The 22,427-nt window shown below is 39.6% G+C and overlaps 1 protein-coding gene and 1 pseudogene across 8 annotated transcripts in view; both read right to left on the bottom strand.

Moving 5' to 3' along the window:
• TMEM135 (transmembrane protein 135) overlaps positions 1–22,427 on the bottom strand; it is a 360,134-nt gene that overhangs the window by 270,097 nt on the left and 67,610 nt on the right. Inside the window, exon 1 of one of the 8 annotated variants that reach the window (XM_019037620.4) lies at positions 7,315–7,834. The exons of 3 other annotated variants lie outside the window; for them this stretch is intronic. In XM_019037620.4, coding sequence (XP_018893165.1) covers positions 7,315–7,455 — 141 coding nt within the window. In that variant the 5' untranslated portion in view covers positions 7,456–7,834. Of the gene's footprint in view, positions 1–7,314; positions 7,835–22,427 lie in introns of those variants that run through there. 4 more of the 8 variants (XM_055355661.2, XM_019037619.4, XM_055355657.2 and 1 more) reach the window with 4 other exon arrangements.
• LOC101142452 (heterogeneous nuclear ribonucleoproteins C1/C2-like) lies at positions 20,227–21,658 on the bottom strand (annotated as a pseudogene).

Below are 22,427 nucleotides of genomic sequence, written 5' to 3'. Positions count from 1 at the left end.
TAAGAGGCAAATAATGGCAAATCAGAATTGGCCTGCTCTACTCAGAGTTAGCTGCTACAGAAAACAGTGAGTTGAGAAAGTGTTTACTGCAATACTAAGCCCTTACCTCTCAACTGGAAGCGACATGCTAGAGGCTGTAGTTTGTACTCAACAGAGAGCAGCCAAAGAATAACAAGAACTCACATATAAAAACAACTTCAGCCGGGTGCGGTGGCTCACGCCTGTAATCCCAGCACTTTGGGAAGCCGAGGTGGGCGGATCACAAGGTCAGGAGATCGAGACCATCCTGGCTAACAGAGCGAAACCCCGTCTCTACCAAAAATACAAAAAAATTAGCTGGGCGTGGTGGCAGGCACCTGTAGTCCCAGCTACTCGAGAGGCTGAGGCAGGAGAATGGCATGAACCCGGGAGGCGGAGCTTGCAGTGAGCCTAGATCGCGCCACCGCACTCCAGCCTGGGCGACAAAGCCAGACTCCGTCTCAAAAAAATAAATATAAAAACACCTTCAACAAACTCAAAATGTCACATTAATGAATAGGAAAACCCATTATTCAATTGTTCATTTAAAAAAGACCACATGACGGCCGGGCGTGGTGGCTTACGCCTGTAATCCCAGCACTTTGGGAGGCTGAGGTGGGTGGATCACGAGGTCAGGAGATGGAGACCATCCTGGCCAATACGGTGAAACCCATCTCTACTAAAAATACAAAAATTAGCTGGGCGTGGTGGCGCGGCCTGTAGTCCCAGCTACTCGGCAGGCTGAGGCAGGAGAAGGGCGTGACCCCAGGAGGTGGAACTTGCAGTTAGCCGAGATTGTGCCACTGCACTCCAGCCTGGGCGACAGAGCAAGACTCTGTCTCAAATAAATAAATAAAACCATATGACTTATATCTCCAAAGGGATAATAAGAAATTATGTAAAAATCATTTAGTTATTGAAAAGAAAGATAAAGTGAGCCCCTTATTTACACCCCCATAAATTAGGTCTCAAGCAAAAATCAAAGAGGGATTATGCACAGATTTACAATTCCATGGTCTCCAAAGCTCAGATAATCTAGACAGATATTCTGAGTAGTTTACATTCTTTAATGACTTCAGGGTTTCTTATTTTATTTTTTTAAGCCAAAAACAAAAACAAATGCCTATTACCAAAAACTTTTTAGTCTCATTGCTGGTCTTGTAGCCTCTAGAAAACTTGCTAAAGCACTCACTGCCTTAAAACACTCAGTCTGTATCACTGAACTGATTTCTTCAATCAGTGGTTTTCAAGCCTTTAGCAACCAATGAGACTGTCCATAAACCACTTTTTATTCCTAGAAATTGCAACTCTGGCTTAAATGTTTATTCAGAGCCTAGAAGTGATTAACTGATCCTTAGTAATCTAACAGATTTGTTGGATTACATGGTTCAAAGGGAGTAAATATTGAGTAAACATGTTCATCCTACTGAAGAGTCTAAACATCTAAAGGTCAGTGAAAAAACAGGTTTTAAAATCATTCTTTCCCAAAAATGCAAAAGATTCTACTTTGGACTCAGCTAAAGGTAAATGCCAGTACCTTAATCTAGAGGTCCTGAAGAAAACCAACTAGGAAAAGAAAGGTCTTAATGTTAGAACCATCTGAGGTTAGTGAACAAGTTTTCCTTCTTAGGGAAGGTACCTAAGAATCTCAACAGCATAGAATCCATACTCCCAAGTGGGCAACTGTATATTCTAAATTTGCCACAAAAACAAGGGCCTTATGCTTTCCTTAATCTTAGTGGTAGTCTAGGGGTTAAACAGTTTTTTTTGTTTGTTTGTTTGTTTGTTTTGAGACAGAGTCTCGCTCTGTTGCCAGGCTGGAGTGCAGTGGCGTGATCTCTGCTCAGTACAACCTCCACCTCCCAGGTTCAAGCAATTCTCCTGCTTCAGCCTCCTGAGCAGCTGGGACTACAGGTGCACACCACCATGCCCAGCTAATTTTTGTATTTTTAGTAGAGACGGGTTTCACCATGTCGGCCAGGATGGTCTCCATTTCCTTACCTCGTGATCCACCCGCCTCGGCCTCCCAAAGTGCTGGGATTACAGGCGTCAGACACCGCACCCAGCCAACAGTTTAATAACTGTTTCATATGTATGTGTGCAGCAAGGGGTACACCTATTTAGAATATGTAGCAATAACTAACATTCAAGAAATACAATATAAAATTCTAAAATATATTTTTGGTACATGCATACATTGTTACCGTATATCACAAAATATGTAAGAATCTGCTTTTTAAAAAAACTACAGAAATAGGCTGGGCCCGGTGGCTCACTCCTGTAATTCCAGCACTTTGGGAGGCTGAGGCAGGTGGATCACCTGAGGTCAGGAGTTCCAAACCAACCTGACCAACATGCAGACTCCGTCTCTACTAAAAATACAAAATTAGCCGGGCGTGGTGGTGCATACCTGTAACCCCAGCTACTCGGGAGGCTGAGGCAGCAGAATGGCTTGAACCTGGGAGGCGGAGGTTGTAGTGAGCCGAGATCACACCACTGCACTCCAGCCTGAGCAACAAGAGCGAAACTCTGTCTCAAAAAAAAAAAAAAAAAAAAAAAAAAACTACAGAAATAAATGAGTGAGAGCTCATATTCTTTACAAATTGTGAAAACACAAAGATTCACTATTATAATAAAACGAATCGTACATCTACATTTTGAAATAGTTTAAACAGTAGAAGGTGAATACCGACTAAACAGTTGTAGATACCAAGATTAAAAGAAGCATGAGGGCAAATGTATAGAACAAGAAAGTAAATATGATATGAAGAAATCAGTTTAGTACAACACACATGATAATGTTTCCAATGAAAAGCAGATATATAAGACCCATTTTATAGGCTCCAGAAAACACTCTTGATAAAAATCTTCCTTCATTTTGGGGCTCAGAATACAATACCCCAAAATGAAGGCCTCAGAAGCAGCCTTAGAAGCAGAAGTGTTTTTCTGACCTTCTGCTGCTCTCCTGTCTCCTAGTCCCACTCTCCCCTGAGCTAGCCTTAGAAACTAGAATTTTCCCCAAGGCAGGTCATAAAAACCAGAACCTACTTTCCCCAAAGCCAGCCATAAAACTTAAAATATCATACTAACTTTCCCTTTGCCTTTCCATGTAAAAACTGGCCATAAAGAAACTATCTGACCTACCTTGTTTGACTGTAGGTCATAAGCCCCCATTCCAGAGAGGGTCCTGCCCCATACTCAAAAGAAAAGAAGGAATGCTCAGAGAGGCCAAGAAGAATCTAGACAGACCTTGCTTCCCCAACCAGTCTATTACCATTATTGTCCAATCACATTCTACATAGCTGTCTATACTTCGTTGAACCTAAGCATAAAAACAGATAATTTCCCCTGTATTTTTGGGTCTTCATTCTGAAGGCTCCCATGTATACACGTTAAATAAATTGGTACATGCCCTTTCTCCTATTAATCCATCTGCCTCCTGTCAGTGATTTTTGGTGAACCTTCAGAGGGCCAGGGGGAAAGCTCTCCATTGGTCCCTACACCCAGCTTGCCTTTAGAACTTCTCCATTTCTAGCAATAATGGCAACTGCAACAATCTGACTTGACAACCTAGAAGTATAAACAAGTCCTCATACTGCCCCAATATCCTTGGTCTCTAAGTCCTGTTCATTCTGCCGCAAAACGCCTCTAGAACTGCCCTTTCATCTTCTCTGGCAGACCTGCCAAATATCTCTTCACTCCCGCACTATTCATGTGCTCATTCATTCATACCTTCACTCATTTAGACATATATTAAGCATTTAATGAGGTACTACACTAGTCTAAATACAAACCACTGTTTTAACAGGAGATAGAGACATATATCATAATTAATGCACTATTATCCTATTTAACTCCTCACAACAGACCTTAAAAAATGGGTACAATCATCTTCTGCAAAGCAAGGGGATTAAGGCTCCATGCGATTCAGTAATTTTTCTACAGATCATATTGATAGTAAATTGCAGGCTGAGATTCCACAGGAGTTCTGACTCTTTCCACCACTTAGTGAAATTGCTGCATCAATTTCTCAAAAATCTTTTCTATCCAGTCTTCCCAGTGCTACCAGATTTAGCATCTGAAAGCATCATTTTGTACTTGTAACCCCTCTGTTCAAAAAGAAACCTCAATAGCACGCACACAAAAAAACCCTCAATGGCTCCTTTAGCCCGTCCTTCAGTCTTTCAGTCAAAGAAAAAAAAAATGAGAACCGAATCCTGTCTTTTTCCTTACTAGCTCTAAATCTTGTGAATCACTTAATGTCTCTAACCTTCAGTTATCTTACCTATAAAATGGGGATAATAAGCTGGGGTTGTGTAAGGGTTAAAAAAGATAAAATACGTAAAGGACTAAGCACATAATAAATGTAAGTTGTGATCGCTCACAACTCCTGTACGCAAACGTTCTGTTATAGACAACGTATTCATTGCTTCTCTTACAAAACCACTTAGTTTTCTGCCTCAGTTTACATTATCCTCCCTCCTCTCCATTAAGAATAGGTATGCTATAAATGTCTACTGCATGAATCAATGTCTGTATAGCCTTATCCTCAAGGCACAAGTCAAGGGCCACTTACTTCAAGAGGCCTTCCCTACCCACCTTCCATGAACTTCACTCTTAAGTGCCACCGGAGAAGGGAGGAAGAAAAATATGCATAACTATTCAAAACCTATGATAAACTAGAAAATATGTGATACATCATCAATGCATGATTTCATTTAATTCTCAGAAAGATAAAGTAACATATACAAAGTCAAATAGCTGGTAAATGATAGAGCTGAGATTCAAATCCTGATACCCCTGATCCCTTTTTTTTTTTTTTTTGTGATGGAGTTTTGCTCTTGTTTCCCAGGCTGGAGTGCAATGGCGCGATCTCAGCTCACTACAACCTCCACCTCCCAGGTTCAAGTGATTCTCCTGCCTCAGCCTCCCGAGTAGCTGGGATTACAGGCATGTGCCACCACGCCCAGCTAATTTTATATTTTTCGTAGAGATGGGGTTTCACCATGTTGGTCAAGCTGGCTGGTCTCGAACTCCTGACCTCAGGTGATCCACACACCTCGGCCTCCCAAAGAGCTGGGATTATGGGCGTGAGCCACTGCACCTGGCCTGATCCCTTTTTAAAGTCCAATTTCTTTCCACCACACCACCTTGCATCTTAGTACATGGGGGTATACATTTAATCAACTATCCAACACTTACAAAGAGAACAGCTATATACTCCAAGTAGCCCCACCCACACCTACATGGATAACTGAAACAAAACTGTCACGAAATAATGCTTATCCTTAGTATGTGCAATATGTCCTAACATTTTTTATTTTCTTCCATTTCACTTAATATAAAATAAAATGCTATGCAGTTCCCGCTAATTTTATTTCACAACTACCAATGAGTAGCAACCCAAATTTTTAAATACACAGATGTAAGGGTACAAGGCCACATGAGATGGAAAATTTATCTTCAATAAGTACTTAATCTTGTTGGAGATATAGTAGTAAAACACAACTCTTTTCCTGAACACCCCCAACCTACCTTGTTGGAGTCGGAGAACCTATGTTTCTATTGCTACCCTGAACGTCCCTATCATAGACTATAATCCATCAATTGTCTAGGCTATTGATATAACAAGTATCAGGCATTCAACAAATATTTGTTAAGTGAATGAATTAATGAATGAAAAGTGCTATGGATTTTCAGAGGGAGAAGTAGATAGCATAAACTCTCTTTCCACCTATATCATAATCCTCTGACGGCAGGAACAATTTTTTCTATAGTTGTATATCAAGAGCTCAATAATGTTTGTAGATGTTTTATTTTTTACAAATCTGAGCCTTATGCAGTGAGCTGTGATTGCGCCACTGCACTCCAGCCAGAATGGCAATACAACAAGGCCCTGTATCCAAAAATAAAAAGAAAAATTCTGAGACATAGACTGGCCACAGTGAATGTGGAAAAGCAGATAAACATGAATCTTTGCCAAAGAAAATCAAGGAAAAAATTTCCAGCTCCAATAACAATTATTGGCCTCTACTCTAGATCTTTATTATTCAAAGTGCAGCCCCCACCATCAGCATTACCACGAGTTTGTTAGGAAAGCAGAGGTTCAGGCCCCACCAGGACCTAATGAATCAGAACCCCCATTTTAACATAATCCTCAGAGGATTCCTAACATACATGAAAATGTGAGAAGCATCAGTCTCTACAATAAAAAATGAAATGGGTGCCTGCAACCTCAAACAAAGTCATCACCTTCTCCTGTGTTATCTCTGAAATACATAATCAGACTTTTCAAGAAGTACTACAGATACAGCCATGACACACTTTCAGGAACATTAGGGTATAAATCTAAATTACTTCAATGAGAAATAATAATTGATCATCTGCTGAATACTGAAACTTTTAGAAGACATACAAAAAATATGATCTGTCTTCTTAGGACACAAACTGTAAGGCAAGAAAATGAGACAATGCACTTCAATGGCCAAAGTAATAATAAATCTTTAATATCAAGGATAAGGTTATTGAAAAAAAGATTTTGCGGAGAACATTTAAGAGCATCTTTAATAGTCCTCAGTGTTACATATACATACTGCCAAATATTCCCTATTAATTGCCCTATATGTAAAGCTGTGTAACAGAAGGTCCTAGGTGACACAAAGTCAGATGTCCTAACCAAGTTCACTGACTGAAAGACTGGCATCACCCTTTAAATCACCACACACAATCTCAACCCAGGAGTCTGTTCTGTGAACTTGCAAAAACACTTGCAAAATCCCCAAATCACAATCCTGTCATCTCAAAACTGAGTCAAGATCTGAGGCCACAGGGACTTAGGGCCAAATATGCCTTCTTCATTAAAAAAAAAAAAAAGCAAAATAAAACAGGGGAAACTAGATGAGGAAAGATTGCAGGTCCTTCTCATAGCCTCGCTGACCTACAAATACCTCTCCATCACAAGGCAGGCCAGAAGAAAATAACGCTGGTCTTTGAATTAACGTTTTTAAGTGTCCTAAACTTAATTCTAAAAGTTGGGAGCTATCCTCTTCCTAGCAACAGGCATTCAGATGACAGCTCAATCTCTAATTCCCCTCCTCCTTCTCCCTTGCAGGAATTGGTATATCCTCCCCTTGCGACCTCCTCCTTCCCCCTACCGACCCCCCAAAACATTCCGACCCCTCCAAAAGAGAGCCTGACACAAGGCAAGTCCCCCAGAGCCCCTCGGGAGCACCAACTGCAGCCCCCGGCCCATCTTCCACACTAAACTCGCCCTGCGGGAGGGGTGACGGGTCTCACCAAGTACAGAGGAGCATAGATCTTCAGGGACTCCTCCAGGGCGCCCCCGGTGATCTGCAGGAAGGAGACGCGGCAGGAAGGGTGCCAAGTGTGGCCGATCTCATAGCAGTTATGAGGGATGGACTTGCTGAGGGCCGCCATGACGAGGAACAGCGCGGAGAAGACAGGAGGGGGAGAGCCTGAGCCCTGCAGGGAGGGGCGCGAGAGCCCAGCCGCCAGCCTCTCGCCCGGCCAGCAGCCGGAGGTGCGGAATGGAGGGGAAAGGTCACGAGAGCGGGGTTACTCTGGGCCAAAGTCCTCGGATGTTGAGCGCTCGGCGTATCGCAGCTCAAGGGGGCGGGACGCGCACCGGGGAGGCGGGGAGAGGCGGCGCGTGCGCGCTCCCTCAAGAGGGCATCCGCTGGGGCGCGTGCCCGCGCGGCGGCGCGGCTGGGTGAGCGGAGGCAGAGAATCTTCGCACCCAGAGCCGAGGCTGTACGCGAGGGAGCGCAGCTCGGGGACGCGCCGCCTCCCCACCCCCGCGACGCCGTGCCTGGCTCCGGGGCGCGAGCGCTATGGCAGGTGCGCAGTAGGGGGTGGCTTGGGTCAAATTGTACTTCAGCTTCCAACTGCAAGCCAAGTAGAGCGGAGGGTAGTGGAAGAAAGGGATTAAATGTCTTTGTTGGGAGCTGGTGGAGGAAGAGAGTTGCCAGAGGAATGCCTGGGACAAACGTCCTCCCCAGCACCGGGAGCTTGCCTTCCCGAGAGTCCCAGGTAATAAACAGCTAGGGCTGCCTGCTAGTTGCAACTAACTGCCCCCAGGTGCTGGGCTTTCCAAGCTCTGTGGTACCTGGGAAGGCTTGAAAAGTCTCAGCTATGTTCATACCCCGACCGTGTGTGGGGAAGGGCAATAGGTCATCCTGTCCAAACCTTAGGCCACGGAGCAATCCTGTCTACAGCATCTTTGATAGGTGCTTATCAACCAAACAGCACACACAGTAGAGGCGGCAGTCGTGTGTTAGAACTCAGACCTGGCTAGGGAACTTGGCCAACACTTAGCAAGACAAGGATCCTGTGTTGCTTGAGTCATATAACCCCTCTGTCAATTTCCTCACATATAACAAACCTGCCAGTTTCTTTGGATTTCTAAATTCCATAGTCTCTTAAAGCAGAAACGAACTACCTTTAGAAGAATTCCATTCGAATCTTCTAGTCTTCATTCATTCATCTACAAATATTTACTGAGTCATTACTATTTACCAGGCACTGTGCTAAGGAAACAGAAACAAGAGAGACAAGATTTTTATTTTCACGAAGCTAGTATTCTAGAGGGAGAAGACAGAAAATAAGAAAGAAAACTGAACAAGATAATATCAGATAGGTGTAGTTGTTTGAAGAAAATAAAAGAGAAATACTCAGATGAAAAGTCCAAAACAACAATGGCAAAAAGATAAAAGTTTCTTTCTCTCAGGTAAAGGTAGGCAGTCCTAGAATAAAATGGTGGCTCCATAACGATTAGGGATCCCAGCCTCTTTGTGACAGTTTGCTATGCCATCTGCTACCTGTGATTTCCACCCTAACTTAGAAAATAACATGACATCAACATGCTAGCCAGGAAGACCAGCAAAAGGGGAAGAGAGGCCGGGCGCGGTGGCTCACACCTGTAATCCTAGTACTTTGAGAGGCTGAGGCGGGTGGATCACTTGAGGTCAGGAGTTTGAGACCAGCCTGGCCAACATGGTGAAACCCTGTCTCTACTGAAAATACAAAAATTTGCCAGAAATGGTGACACGCTCCTGTAATCCTAGCTACTCAGGGACTGAGGCAGGAGAATCGCTTGAACTCAGGAGGCAGAGGTTGCAGTGGGCCAAGATCACACCACTGTTGCCTTGGCAACAGAGAGAGACTCTATCTCAAAAAAAAAAAAACAAAAACGGGGGGGGAGGGGCGGGGAGAGAAGGGCATACTTCCTCTTTTTAAAAAAACTTCCCAGAAGATCCATACAAACTACTACAACTTACATTCCTTGGACAAAGCTTAATCACATGGCCACACTTCATTGCAAGAGAGGATGGTGAATACAATCTTTTTTAATTAATGGGACAAATGCCCAGCTAACATTTGAGGTTTTATTACTGAGCAAAATGGAAAAAACAGATATTAGAGGCAACTACCAGTGTCTGCCATAGTTCTATGTCTCTGGCTACCCAAATATCCGGGCACACCATTCTTTCTACAGATAGACATACCTTCCCTTTTCCAAGGGAGACAACCTAAAATCCCATGCAGTTGCTGACTCCTAGCCAAAGTCCAGAATATTCCTCAGGACCAGATGCAGATCTCATGTTAAAGTTATCATCCCCCTCAACACATCCAATATACAATGGAACAAGATAATCACAATTTTTCTCAAATCTCCAATTCAGAAACTAAGAAGATCAAAAACACAGCATAAACTTATCCAAAAAATTACAGAAATAGCAGTGCAGGCTTATTTTTTTTTCAATAATCCATTCCTGAATATCTATGATCCTTCCACAAGAAAATGCTAAATAGGAACTTAGTTTTAAATGGGAAAAAATAAAATGCATTACATATCAACCAAAAAATTCTTAACAAGTATTTAAAATATAGTATCAAATATTAACAAAAAATGATCATGTTAAGATGTACAATACTATACAAATAACATCTTATTCACCAAACAACTAATACGAGCTGGGCACGTTGGCTGATGCCTATAATCCCAACACTTTGGGAGGATGAGCTTGGTGGATCACCTGAGGTCATAAGTTCAAGACCAGCCTGGCCTATGGTGAAACTCCATCTCTACTAAAAATACAAAAAGTAGCCAGACATGGTGGTGGACACCTGTAATCCCAGCTACTCGGGAGGCTGAGGCAGGAGAATCACTTGAACCTGGGAGGCGGAGGTTGCAGTGAGCCGAGATGGTGCCACTACACTCCAGCCTGGGCAACAGAACAAGACTCCGTCTCAAAAAAAAAAAAAAAATTTTTAATATGATTGTTAACTCTCAGTTGCTTCTGAATGTAATAGCACAATATAGTTTTCATGCCTGATAATAAACAATATGTTTACTATGTGGCCCAGCAATTACACATTAATAAATAAGGAAATTTTAAAATTACAATTAAAACCAGGTGGTTTCTTTTAGTTAACTGTTTTTTGTTTGTTTTGAGACATGGTCTCACTCTGCTGCCCAGGCTGAAGTGCAGTGGCGCAATCACAGCTCACAGCAGCCTATATCCCCTGGGCTCAGGAGATCCTCCTGCCTCAGCCTCCTGAGTAGCTGGGACCACAGGTACGCCACCACACCTGGCTAATGTTTTTAAATTATTTGTAGGGTCTCCCTATGTTACCCAGACTGCTCTTGAACTCCTGGGCTCAAGCTGTCCACCCACCTCAGCCTCCCAAACTGCTGGGATTACAGGTGTGCACCAACACACCTGGTCCTAATTAACTGTTAAATGGAGACTTGAAGCATAAACAAATTTGAGAAAAAGGGGATGGTGCCAAAGGGGACAAGGCTGATGAGCTGGGTGGCAAAGGGGTGATTTCAGGGAAACTCCCAAGTTCAAAAGAAAGGATACTCTATCTTTTCTAGTGCTGCTATGGAGATTCCAAAACAGGAAGGCATTGATAAATCCTCAGGGGAGATGATCTGTGCTTTAGGATGCAAAAAAAATTGCAAAATGGAGCAGTATGCAGTTAAACCAGTAGCTTACATTTGTAAATTTCTTTATATGGTATTATAAGATATAGCAGGCTGTTTGTTAAAAGAAAGCCTTCTCTTCATGCCACCATTAAGTTTAAAGATAATGTTAAACATTGCATCTGCATGGGTCATTTATTCTTTTAGGTTGGCTATGACAGTGGCTTGATTGGATACTTTCTGGGGGCTTCATTGTTTCTTCTTTTTCATTAAAAAAAGGCAGGGAGGGCTTTAGGGTTCATCAACAAGGTGAAGCAAAGAGTTTCTCCAAAGAAGGTGCACAGTGAATGAAGAAAACTAATCTGGCAATTTATGATGGAATTCAAAGGCTTTGAAGAAACGCCAAGATGAAAATTGTTGCTCCTTTCTTTGTGATGGAAGAATGAAAAAAAAAAAAAAGTTGTTGCTCTTGTAGGATTCTAGTTTTGAAGATGTCAACGAAAAAGAATGGAAGAGCTCTTAAGATCTAATGCAGAGGATTTAACGACACTAAACTAGTTTAGATCTACATGCAGTCATTGTAGAAATAATTACCAGGCACAAGTACAATGGCAAAGTACGGCAAACTCGAACTATGACACTGTAGTAGCTCTTGATTCCAGCAACAGTCAATAACCAAGCTTTTCACAAAAGCTACATATGATTCTGATTTTCTTTTCTTTTCTTTTGAGACGGAGTCTTGCTGTGTCACCCGAGCTGGAGTGCAATGGGACGATCTTGGCTCACTGCAAACTCCGCCTCCTGGGCTCAAGCGATTCTTCTGCCTCACTAGCTGAGATTAGTGGCACCCACCACTACACCCGGCTAATTTCTGTATTTTTAGTAGAGATGGGGTTTCACCATGTAGTCCAGGCTGGTCCCAAACTCCCTGACCTTAGGTAATTCACCTGCCTCAGCCTCCCAAAGTGCTGGGATTACAGGCATGAGCCACCATGCCCAGCCATAATTCTAATTTTCTACTAATTTTTGTTGCAACATAACTTCAGATTTTTCCTTACGTCATTTTATTTAAAATATTGAGTTTCTAAGATGTAAATATAAATTTTAATAGTCAAATCTGGAATATTAAAAGATACATATGCCCTTTCAGTCCAAGTAGGCAGTGTGTCTGCCAATATGATTCTCTTTAAGATTTTGGGGACTTCATATATATCAAATTATAATCCACTCCAATAGAAAAAAAAGCCACACTCACAGACCTCTGAGACAAACACTTTCCGTCTTGGGCTGAGAATAAGAAAGCTGATGGAAAACACCCTTATACACTTAGAAGTGCTTTTGTCTAGCTGAAATGGTCTAGGTAAAATGGCTTTAAATCTTTGTACAGTGTTTACAAAAAATCTAAATAGCTGCACCCTGGATTGTACCTTCCCCTTAAGGCAATGCCTTAGTTGTTTCACCATCTGGAGAGGCTGGAAGTGAAAAGCAGTTTTATTTTTGAACCCAAAGTTCCCAGACTGTGTATATTTTCTCTAAATTTTGCTTAAAAATGAAATTGTTCCTTTTATATCTCACCTCTCTACATCTTATCCCACATAGGTTTTTTTTTTTTAAATCAGTTGGCATTTTCAACAGTCTGTCTGGAAATTTCCTTAACTGCAAATACACCAGTTTGTTAGGTATATTTTCTATTTTCTGCATTTCACCATGCAACAGTGTCGCCAAACTTTCTGCCACTGCATAACAGGGATCCCTTTTTCTCCAGCCTTTCCTAACAGTTTCCTCCCTTCAAGCCTTCAAAGATTGTACAAAAAACTCTCAAGTGGCCTTACAAAATATTCAGGTACATACACTGTCTAGAATTCTCAGCATCTATATTAGTTTGATGTTACCAGTACTTGGAAGCTACAGCTAAGGACACCATTCTCTCCAAACCCCTACCACTCCAACCACAGAATTTAAAAGTAAAAGATACCTTGGGAGGCTGAGGTGGGAGGATCACGAGGTCGGGAGATCGAGACCATCCTGGCTAACACAGTGAAACCCTGTCTCTACTAAAAATACAAAACAAATTAGCCGAGCGTGGTGGCAGGCGCCTGTAGTCCCAGCTACTTGGGAGGCTGAGGCAGGAGAATGGCGTGAACCCAGGAGGTGGAGCTTGCAGTGAGCTGAGATGGCGCCACTGCACTCCAGCCTGGACAACAGAGTGAGACTCCGTCTCAACAAAATAAATAAATAATAAAAAAGTAAAAGATTTATGATTATTCTTTGAGAGGAAAAACACAAAATCAACATGTAGATGTGTACAAGGAATGCTTTAGAGGCCAGCCACATCTCTCTAAAAACAGTAGACTTATGCAATAACATATCTGTAGAACACAAGTGTATTGATAGAATTGGAAGAAAAAAAAAGGAGGAGCCCCCTGAGGCAATTCAGGTGCATGCCTGAGAGTGAGAACTGCAGCCCAGGGACCTCAGGAATTAACTATGAAATGGGATGCATAGCTTCTCCTGGACAGATGTCATTAAATAACTGACTCATCTAACTAATGTTTTCTTTCTGAGAATAAAACAAACTTTTATTACAGTTTGGCTTCCCATGCAGGTCTGTCTTCAGAGACAGAATGGTTATGTATTAGGTAACATATCCTAGTTTGTATGACAGGTTTTAATTTTCTATTGTTATTTAATAAATTGGCATCTTGATTTATGCACTCATTTATAAGCTTGTTTTATATCACTTAGCCTGAGAAAGGAAGAGCCTCCCTGATATGCTTCCAGAGCCAGGTTTTTTACCCTGGTTGTTTGTGGCGATGAATTCTGTATTAGCCAAGAATGGTTAGGCTATGCTGAGATACCACATACACTCTAAATCTCAGAGAATTTAAAATAAGAAAGATTTATTTTGTGTTTACACAAACTCCAAAGCAGACTGGCCAGTTCTTCAGGGCAAGGGCAACCAGTGATTCAAGAATATAGCCTCTTCCATCTGCACTGGGCCTTCGTCAGTGGTCACTTTTTTTTATTTTTTCCTTGCTTCTTTGATTTTTCATGTGTGCATAATTTTTAGTTCTTTTGCATAGCAGCATGCACAAAATTTAAGTGTACAGCTTGATGAATTTTTAAATTTGCCTTTACTGAGACTACTATTTGCCCTGAGACTGCTATCCAGATTAAGAAAAAGTATTTCCATCACCCCAGAAGGCTCTTTAGTGCCCCTTCCCAGTAAATACACCTGCAAACAGAGGTAACCACTATTCTCACTTCTAGCATCATAGCTTCATTTTGCCTGTTCCTAAAGCTTATAGTAACAAATGCGTACGTTGAATATTTTTTGTGTCTGGCTTCCTTCACTCAAGATCTTGTGCATGTTGTTGTATGTAGCTATAGTTCATTCATTTTTATTGCTATATTGAGTCTATTGTATGAATATAGCACAATTTTTTCATTTGAGGACATTTGTGTTGTTGCATGTTTGAACCTATTATGAATTACCCAGCAAGGGACATTCTTTTACTTGACTTTTGTAGACGTATGCTTTTGTTTTTCTTGAGCATATACCTAAAAGTAGATGTGCTACGTCATGGGGCCAGCATACATTTAACTTTTGCAGATACCAATCACTGCTTTCGCTTTTACGGGCCAGACCTGGAAGTGGTTTACATCACTTCTGCTTACATCCCATTTCCAGAACTTAGTCACATGTCCCCAACCTAACCAGAAAGGAGGATGGAAAATGTAGTCTTTCCATGTAACCAGGAAAGGAAAATGAAATGAGATTTTGTTAAGCATTTTGTGCCATCTCTGTCACAAATATCAACTGCAGGGTCAGGCTACCTGTAAGACAACCAGCTAACCTCCAAGGATTCTCTTCCATCTTTGTGAACTGTATGACTCTCTTTTCTTAAATGAATATATGTGCAATAGTATAGCTTACTATAAATGAACTAATGCAAACTGATCATCACATAGTGTATATATATATATAATATATATATTACATATATATTATACATACATATTACATATACATACATATATATTACATATATTATATATATTATATATTATATATAACATATATATTATATATAATATATAATATATAAATTTTATATAATATATATTATATATTTTTATATAATATATAATTTTATATAATATATAATATATAATTTATATATATAATTATATAATTATAATATATAATATATAATATATACTATATTGTATAATTATATATAATTATATATAATATATTATATATTATTATATATATGATATATTATTATATATTATATATTATATATATTTTATATATATAATATATATGATATATAATATATAATATATTATATATCATATACATAATATATTGTATATAATATATAATATATAATATATATAATATATATATTATATATATTATATATTATATATTATATATAATATATATATAATATATAATATATATAATATATAATATATAATATATATATTATATTATAATAATATAATATATATATTATATATAATAATATAATATATATATTATATATAATAATATAATATATATATTATATATAATAATATAATATATATATTATATATAATAATATAATATATATTATGTATATGATATATAATATATTATATATTATATATAATATATATTATATATTATATATAATATATAATATATATTATATATTATATATAATATATAATATATATTATATATTATATATAATATATAATATATATTATATATAATATGTATATATTTTTGTTTTTGTTTTTGTTTTTTGAGACGGAGTCTCGCTCTGTCACCCATGCTGGAGTGCATTGGCACAATCTCAGCTCACTGCAAGCTCTGCCTCCTGGGTTCATGCCATTCTCCTGCCCCAGCCTCCTGAGTAGCTGGGACTACAGGCACACGCCACCACGCCCAGCTAATTTTTTGTATTTCTAGTAGAGATGGGGTTTCACCCTGTTAGCCAGGATGGTCTCAATCTCGTGACTTTGTGATCTGCCCACCTCGGCCTCCCAAAGTGCTGGGATTACAGGCGTGAGCCACCATGCCTGGCAGTTTCATATTTTTAACAAAATTCCAGTCATCATAATGCCCCTTAAAGACAAGATCTATTTCTGACACATCTTTATTATCTTCTGTACCACATAGCACAGTGCCTTGTAGACAGAACATGTTTAATATTTAATAAAAGAAGTCTTGGTGGGAGAGAAATTTGAAAACACTGTACTCTTGTTAAGGCCCGTTGTGGCTCATGCTTGTAATCCCAGCACTTTAGGAGGCCGAGGCGGGTGGATCACCTGAGGTCAGGAGTTCGAGACCAGCCTAGCCAACATGGCAAAACCCCGACTCTGCTGAAAAAATACAAAAATTAGCCGGGTGTGGTGGCACGCACCTCAGGAGGCTGAGGCAGGAGAATCGCTTGAACCCAGGAGGCGGAGGTTGCAGTGAGCGGAGATCGCGCCACTGCACTCTAGCCTGGGCAACAGAGGGAGACTCTGTCTCAAAAAGAAAGAAAAAAGAAGAGTTAGTTACTTTGTATTCTGCCTACCATTCACTCAGATTGCAACATTTGCCCCTAAGCACAGAGCTTACCCCTTTCCTTATCAGAAGCCTCTGCCAAACATAGGAACAATGTCTTATTTGTTGACCATATTGTAACTCTCAATTACTCATTCTGGGATTTGCTATGTCCTCAATGTTCTTATTGCTATGCTGTGTGCCTGTTTTTGATGGTGAGGCGCCTCTTTCTTTTCACAATTCCTTTGAAAATCCCTGCATGACATGCAGTACCAGCATTTTATTTTACTTTGTGAAGGTTCTACTGCTTTTTTTAAACAATACTTTTTTTTTTTCTTGAAACGCAAATACTTAAAACAACTGCAAGTACTTTGAAGTCAGGGACCATCTCTTGTATTTCTTTGTGTGACAGATGGTGCTCATAATAGGTTATCAATATAATCTTTTAAAAGAAATGCTGTTGTTTGCCTTTTGCAACTGACAGTCTCACTTGCAAAACTGAGACACATTTTTGCTGAAAGTAATTCAGAGAATTGATCTATATCAAATATATTAAAATCTCCAAAACTGCAATTTCCTCCAAAATTAACACAGCCCCTTTAGTGCCTAGCCCAGGATCTACTATATAGGCACACTCAACCATTTGTTCGATTAGTAAAATGCAGAGATTATATATACTTACATAGTTAAACCTCTATAGATAGCACTCACAGTAACTTTCTTATTTAAAGACTCAAATAATGGGCCCTATATTTTTTCTCTCTCTAAAGTTTTCAATATCTGTTTTCCCAAAGTATTAAGTACATGTCTAAGCATGCTCATCAGTCATATCCTTGCACATTACAAACACTACAAATTCTAAGATGATACAGATACTTTTTATCAAAGATCTTGTCACTTTCACGGTACAACTCAGTATCCTATTATAGTTAGAATCAAGTCCAAAGGCAGAGGTTTTTCCTTATTAAGATTACTTTGTAAAAGACAAACTAATGTGCAAGAATTTATTTGATGAGCTGCTTTTAATAGAATAAGACATAATGATAGTTGAAGACTTCCTTGCTTACTAAATCTCTTTGGATTAGTTTGTAATCCCTTTTGGAAATATATTTTCCACATGGTCTGATGGACAAAGCCATCTGTTATATGCGCTCAAAATAATGCATATTTCCTTTTTTTTTTTTTTTTTTTTTGAGATGGAGCCTTGCTCATTTGCCCAGGCTGGAGTGCAGTGGTGCGATGTCAGCTCACTGCAACCTCTGCCTCCAGGTTCAAGCAATTCTCCTGCCTCAGCCTCCTGAGTAGCTGGGATTACAGGTGCATGCCAACCTGCCTGGCTAAATTTTGTATTTTTTTTAGTAGAGACAGGGTTTCACCATGTTGGCCAGGCTGTTCTTGAACTCCTGACTTTGTGATCTGCCTGCCTCAGCCTCCCAAAGTGCTGGAGTTACAGGCGTGAGGCACTGCACCCGGCCAATAATGCATGTTTTCTATCTCTTTTTAAAAATATTATCAACCAGACTCTTTGTATTTTGTGCCTATTCTCATGTTTGAAGATTTTCTTCCTTAAAATACTACATTCCATATACTTTTAGTCTGACTATAAATTAGCAATATTTTTAGAAGAAATTTTGGCAGGATCTATAAACATTTTACTTTTCTTTTTTGTAGAGATGGGGGTCTCCCCATCTTGCCCGGGCTGGTCTCAAACTCCTGGGCTAAAGCAATCCTCTCGCCTTAGCCTCCAAAACTGCTGGGGTTACAGGAGTGGGCCACTATCAGCATTTTAAGTGTCTCTATCCTGTGACCCAAGAATTATACTTCTAGGCCTCTATCCTATAGAAATACTAACAAAAAACTGAGTCATACATTATTTATAAGAGCAAAAAAGATTTAAAATAATCTAAACGTTCATATTAAATAGACATGTATAAACTTATATTTATATCATCGAATGCAGATAGCAAAAAGGATAAGGTAGATCTGCACATGCCAATATTGAAGAATATTTATGATATTCAATTGGGAATAAGGGGAAAAGAGCACAAAGTATTTTATATAGAGTGAGCTCATTGTTTAAAGAATAAAAGATATTGGGTGTATGTATATATATATATTTGTATATATGTTTATGTAGTCATTAAAAAAGGTGTAGGAGAATATACAACAAATAAAGGGATAGGCAGAGCCCTTTCACCTTTTACTTTATATATAATATATATACACTAATATATTATTTAATTTTTTCCCAACTAGTATGCATTATTCTTACATCCCAATACTTCCTTCTAAAGAAATTTTTGTTAGAGTTTATTTTTAGGTAATGAGTGTTAGTTTTTCTGAATGTATCATTATTTTGCCTTCATTCTACCTCAAACTAATGACAATTTTGTTATCTATAGAATTATAAACCGGGCACGGTGGCCCACATCTGTAATTCCGGCACTTTGGGAGGCCAAGGCAGGTGGATCAACTGAGGTCAGGAGTTCAAGATCAGCCTGGCCAAGACGGCAAAACTCCATCTCTACTAAAAGTACAAAAAATTAGCCGGTCATGGTGGTGCTCCAGCTACTTGGGAGGCTGAGGCAGGAGAATCGCTTGAACCCAGGAGGTGGAGGTTGCAGTGAGCTGAGATCATGCCACTGCACTCCAGTCTGGGCAACAAGAGCAAAACTCCGTCTCAAAAAAAAAAAAAAAAGAATTATAGATTCCAAGTAAATTTCCCCTCAGAAGTGTTCATAATATTCTCTGATTGTTGTTTGTATTTCAGTGAGGTCAGTGGTAATAGCTCCTTTGTTGTTTCTGATTGTGTTTATTTGAATCTTCTCTCCTTTCTTCTTGATTAGTCTAGCTAACAATCTATCTATTTTTTATTTTTTATTTTTTTCAAAAAACCAGCTCCTGGATTCATTGTCTTTTGAATGGTTTTTTGTGTCTCCGTCTCCTTCAGTTCAGCTCTGATTTTGGTTATTTTTTGTCTTCTGCTAACTTTGGGATTTGTTTGCTCTTAGTGCTCTGGTTCTTTTAGTTGTGATGTTAGGTTGTTAACTTGAGATCTGTCTAACTTTTTGATGAGGGCATAGAGTGCTATAAATTTCCCTCTTAACACTGCTTTAGCTGTGTCCCAGAGATTCTGGTATGTTGTATCTTTGTTCTCATTAGTTTCAAAGAACTTCTTGACTTTTGCTTTAATTTCATTATTTACCCAAAAGTCATTCAGGAGCAGGTTATTCAATTTCCATGTAATTTTATGGTTTTGAGTGAATTTTTTTTCTCCAAATTCCTGGCTTAATAAGGATTTGTTTATTTTGAGGAAAAAAGGTCCCAAACATCAGGCTGTTCACAAAAATAATTCACGGTATCAACTTTAGAAAACAAATCATAAGACAATAACAGTATTTTTCTGGAGGATGCATTTGACTTGCCAATTCTCATTCACAAAAATACATTGTTACATTTGTGTTGAGCTGCCCCACACAGCACATTTATGTGGGGGTGTAACACACATACTTCTAACTCAAAACTTCTTTCAGGAGCTACTTAACTCCTGAGATTGCCTTTGCAGTTAGGGAAGCATTTACTGAACTTATGTATGAATAAAAAGAACTGTACTCCCTGCATAACAAGAGATTATTTTGGAGACAGTTGATAAAACCCATACATCCTTTTTATTGTTAAGTCGCAAAGAGGTTTCAAAATTAAAAGCAAAAATTACAGGGTAAGACTTAACAAAACTACCAGGAGCATCATAGGAAGTGAAAATGGGACTAGGAGCAGGGCAATATTAATTAATGAACATAACAAGGACAAGGATTGGGAGAACAGTGAGCATGTGCTGAAGATACTAGGGGAGAGGATCTGGTGAAAATTTTGATCTTAGACAAGCACCTAGGTAAATAAACAATGGGATAAGATTTCCAAAACCCACCATGTGCTTAAGAGTCATCCTCACCATTGGCGCTGTCTCTGTCATCGTCTCCTTCCTCAGCCTCTTTTTCATCATCCTTGATCAACTTCAGCTGGTCATCCCCCATCTTCAATATCATCATCATCTAGTAGGTTCCCCTTTCAGGAGAGACATCTGCATCCCCCTCAGATTCCATCTTCACATTAGTCTCATCTCTCTTCATGGAGCTGATGCTCTGCTCCTCTTCTGACTTATTCTTCATCTCTACTGCTTGATTGCTCTGTTCCTTTTCAATTTTTTCCAGGTTTTCCAGGAGATAATCCACCTTTTGTTTTATCTGTGTCAATTCCTTCTTAATGGCCTGAAGACCATCTCCTTTCAACTTTCCAGACTTGGAAGATCCCCACTATTCACTCTTAGAATTGAAGCTACTTTTGGCTCTTCTTTTTTTTTTTTTTTTTTTTTTGAGATGGAGTCTCACTCTGTCACCCAGGCTGGAGTGCAGTGGCGTGATCACGGATCACTGCAACCTCTGCCTTCTGGGTTCAAGCGATTCTCATACCTCAGCCTCCTGGGTAGCTGGGATTACAGGCGTGCGCCACTATGCCTGGCTAATTTGTATTTTTAGTAGAGATGGGGGTTTCACCATGTTGATCAGGCTGGTCTCGAACTCCTGACCTCGTGATCCACCCACCTTGGCCTCCAAAAATGGTGTGATTACAGATGTGATCCACTGCACCCAGCCACTTTTGCCCCTTCTTGAGGTGTTTCCTGATACACAGTGGCATTTTGATGGTACTACAGCCCAAGAAATAGGAGAAAAAGGAAGAACATGTGCTGGGTAACTGTACATCCTGTCATAATAATCCCACTGAAAGTCATAGTCCAAATCAAAAGAGGAGCCATATATCTCTGCTACAGATCATTTCACACCTGCTTTTCCTAGGTTCACTTTTGGCTCTGCAGCCAGGATAATATCTAAAACCTGGCCAGCAATCATTCTGCCATTCTCTCCTGCTACAGCAGCCTAGGCATATCTCTCATTAACATACTGAACAAAGGCAAAGTTCTTATGAACCGAGCAACTCACAATTTTGCCATACTTTGAAAAGATTGCCTCCACATCAGACTTCTTGACCACAAGAGTGTTGAGATTCCCAAAGAACACACAGGAGTTCATGGAGCAAGGATCTTTCTTGTTGGTAACATTGCTGGCCATTGTGTTTGATAATAAGATTTCTCATAACGCTGAAAACAGGATGGGGAGGGAGAAGAGGTTTGATTCTGGGTCTCCCACTCCTTGGTTCTATGTGAAGACAGCCAACTGCTGCTTGAGGTTGGCAGCAACGGGCCACAACAGCTCAGTCTTCGTCTCTTCACAAAATGTTGAGTGAATTTCTTAGTCTTGATTTCTAATTTGATCATGCTGTGATCCGAAAGATTGTTTATTATGATTTCAGTTCTTTGGCATCTGCTGAGGAGTGTTTTATTTCCAATTATATAATCGATATTAGAGTATGTGCCATGTGACAATGAGAATAATGCCTATTCTATTGTTTTTGGATAGAGAGTTATGTAGATATCTATCAGGTTCATTTGATCCAGTGCTCAGTTAAGGTCCTGAATATCTTTATTAATTTTCTGTCTTGATGATCTAATATTGTCACTGGGGTGTTAACATTTCCCACTATTACTGTGCGGGAGTCTAAGTCTCTTTGAAGGTCTCTAAGATCTTGCTTTATTAATCTGGGTGATCTTGTGTTAGGTGCATGTATATTTAGATAGTTCTTGTTAAATTGAACTCTTTACCATTATGTAGTGCCCTTGTCTTTTTTTAACTTTGTTGGGTTAAAATCTGTTTTGTCAGAAACTAGGATCGCAACCCCTACTTTTTTCTGTTTTCCATTTGCTTGGTAGGTTTTTCTCCATCCCTTCATTTTAAGCCCATGTGTGTCATTGCATGTGAGAAGGGTTTCTTGAAGACAGTAAACCAATGGATCTTG

The sequence above is a fragment of the Gorilla gorilla genome, chromosome 9 (assembly GCF_029281585.2).
Source record: "Gorilla gorilla gorilla isolate KB3781 chromosome 9, NHGRI_mGorGor1-v2.1_pri, whole genome shotgun sequence".
NCBI lineage: Eukaryota > Metazoa > Chordata > Mammalia > Primates > Hominidae > Gorilla > Gorilla gorilla.
Note: the sequence above shows the minus strand (reverse complement) of the source record. Positions and strands in the feature narration are given on the sequence as shown.